The sequence below is a fragment of the Scomber scombrus genome, chromosome 11 (assembly GCF_963691925.1).
Source record: "Scomber scombrus chromosome 11, fScoSco1.1, whole genome shotgun sequence".
Classification (NCBI taxonomy): Eukaryota; Metazoa; Chordata; class Actinopteri; order Scombriformes; family Scombridae; genus Scomber; species Scomber scombrus.
Window position 1 is genome coordinate 30,972,259 of NC_084980.1, and position 2,981 is coordinate 30,975,239.

The 2,981-nt window shown below is 38.9% G+C and overlaps 1 protein-coding gene across 1 annotated transcript in view; it reads left to right on the plus strand.

Moving 5' to 3' along the window:
* Positions 1 to 1,376, plus strand: part of LOC133991218 (NLR family CARD domain-containing protein 3-like) — an 18,123-nt gene extending 16,747 nt beyond the window's left edge. The window contains exon 9 of the mRNA XM_062429710.1: positions 1 to 1,376. This exon is cut by the window's left edge and continues 278 nt beyond it. Coding sequence (XP_062285694.1) covers positions 1 to 297 — 297 coding nt within the window. The 3' untranslated portion in view covers positions 298 to 1,376.
* The last annotated feature ends 1,605 nt before the right edge of the window (positions 1,377 to 2,981 follow it).

Here is a 2,981-nt window from a genome sequence, read left to right on the forward strand (position 1 = left end):
TGGTGTCTGAGCTGCTCTGCTGGTGGTTACTCTGTCTGGCACAATAAGAGAGAAACATCCATCTCCTCCTCCTCCTCCTCCTCCTCCTCCTCCTCCTCCTCCTCCTCTGTCTCTAACAGAGTAGCAGTGTATGTGGACTGTCCTGCTGGCACTCTGTCCTTCTACAGAGTCTCCTCTGACTCACTGATCCACCTCCACACCTTCAACACCACATTCACTGAACCTCTGTATGCTGGGTTTGGGTTCTGGTTCTTGTCTCTTGGTTCTGGTTCCTGGTTGTCTCTGTGTGGTCTGTAGGAAGGAGAGTCTCCTCCTGTCAGAGAAACGTTCTCATGTTATTTAGCACCAACCTGATCTCTCACTGGTTGTAAATAGAGTTTCTAAAGCCAACATGGTTTCCCCATGACTGACAGTTAGTTAGTCAGTCACATATATCCACATTTAAAAAGCTGTAAAACAGAAGCTGATTTTCTCAGAGCAGATATCTCAGTCTGTTAGAGGACTGTTTGGAGGTTCGGAGGTCGTGGCTTTGATCCTTATGAGTCTCAGTCAATGTTCAAGTCCAACACCCAAAGTGAAACTCAGAAGCTCTCAGAGAGAAAACCACCAGCGGCTCAAAGTTTACTGAAACGTCAAGTTGTGACCGAGCTTTTTAAACATGTTGGAAGAGTTTAGCCACTAACTATAACACACATAATGACAGTAAGTATCTGCTGGCCTAGAGAGGAACTTTGGTCTTTCTCCTCTTATTTGGTTGTTTGGCTTCTTGTTCAATGACTTGTTTTTTTAATCATATAGTGGATTCAGAAACCAACATGTTTTTATGTGTGTCTCTGCTGGATGTGCATGTACAGCTGTCAATCAACATGATGATTCATCCATTCATCCATTCATAGCTTTGTCTCTAAAATGTCTGGAAATAGTGAAAATAGTGTGAAACGCTGGTTGTAATTGGACAGAGTCGAAGGCAGCGTCTTTAAATGTCTCATTGTGTCTGAACTAAAGTCCAGAACATCAAATAATCAGTTTATTATCATGTCAGACAAAGAAAAGCTTCAAAATGACTCAAATGATGATGAAGTGCTGATTTAGTGTTGATGGATAATCAATGAATGGACTAATAGTTGCAGCTCTGGCTGTATGTGAACAGAATATTAGAGGACAAACAGCTGACAGTTTAGCGCCTTACTAAATATCCACAATAAAAAGCTCATTTACAGGATAATTCATCTGTTTCTAATCTTTTCATGTTTCTTATTTGCTGTTTTTGTGTTTTTACCAAGTAAAGTTGATCATTTGTATGTTTGTGTTACTCAGGCAGAACTAAATGTAACTGCTGTATCACCTGTTATGTCCAATAAAAAAAGGCTGATCAATAATAATAGAAGCTTTCATTTGATCTCTTTATTGTCACATTGAGAAAAATGTCCCTCTAATAATAATCTGAACATTATTAATAGTTGTATAGTTTATTCTCAGTTTAGTGCAGGGTTCAATGGTTTCCTGCATTCAATCATTTTCTTCTGCTGCAAACTAAACAAACTCATTTGAAATAATCAAATGAACTGATTGAAAACTAAAGTGTGAATCCAAGCTGCTGAGCACAAACACAAATGTCACATGACCTTTAAACTCTGGATCATGTGACGCGTTTATGAGAGAAAGAAATGAGAAAAAGCTTTTAATGTGAAGCATCAGCAGGAAGTGTGAGAGAGGACAACATGATGAGACAGGTGGAGATGTGGAGTAGCTGCACTAGGGCTGGGCAAAACCATTATTATTGTAATCGATTAATCTAGCGATTATTTTTTCAATTCGATTCGATTATCGATTATTTACCCATTATTTGACTTATATAGCATATATTTACATTATGCTAATTTATGTATCTCACTGAAAAAACACAAATTTCATACCAACATATTTTTATTGTTTTTACCAAAAATCACCAAATTCCAAAATAAAATTCAAGTAATGAAAACAATAGTGCAATCTGACGCCAGAGGTAACATTTAACACAAAATAAAATGAAACAAAATAAAATACTTTCAATAAATAAAACTGTTGTGCAAGAATCAAGAAAATGTTATCAACATAAAATAAATCAAATATAAACAGCAGCAGTGACAAAATATAAAGTGCTCTTCATTCACAGGAACATACACTCTGCCTTTTCACTCAAGAATACTGTGTGTAGTGTGTGTGTCTGTGTGTGTGTCTGTGTGTGTGTCTATGTGTGTGTCTGTGTGTGTGTCTATGTGTGTGTCTATGTGTGTGTCTGTGTGTGTGTCTGTGTGTGTGTTTAATCCAAGACATGATGTAGTCATGCATTGGAGTGGAGGAATGTTAGCATTTCAACATGCTCAGCAGTCAGGCTTCCCCTTTTTTAGGTGACAATGTTTCCAGCAACTGAACAAAGCCTTTCAGATGGCGTTGATGTGGCAGGTACAGGCTGTAAAGCAGACAGTGTGGGAATCTTGTTGAATTATCCTTCCACCATTTAAGGGGGTCACTGTCCCTTGGGATAGGGTCGCCATCGTGCTTTTATGATAAGCCATCTCCATTTTACACAGCTGACAAACGACAGAATGGCCTCCTTTTACGGAAAAATAATCCCATACCTTTGAATTACGAGTTCGTTTTTTTACATTGATCAGAGTCAACTGACTCACTGGTGTTGCTGCTGCCGCTACTCGCTGCCGCCATTTTTTTTCAAACGACGCATCGACACAGAGTTTTTGCGTCGACGTATTTTTTGCATTGACGTAATTGATGACGTCGACGCGTCGTCCCAGCCCTAAGCTGCAGGGGAACATTTCACAGCAGAGACACATGAAGACTTCCTGCTGGGAAACAGCTGATCATCCTTCATTAAGAAACACACTCACACGTTTTTAATAAAGAAAGAAGGAAATGACAGAATGTAGAAAGAAGCTTTCAGTAGAGCAACTAACTACTATACTGATAGTTGACTAGTGTGA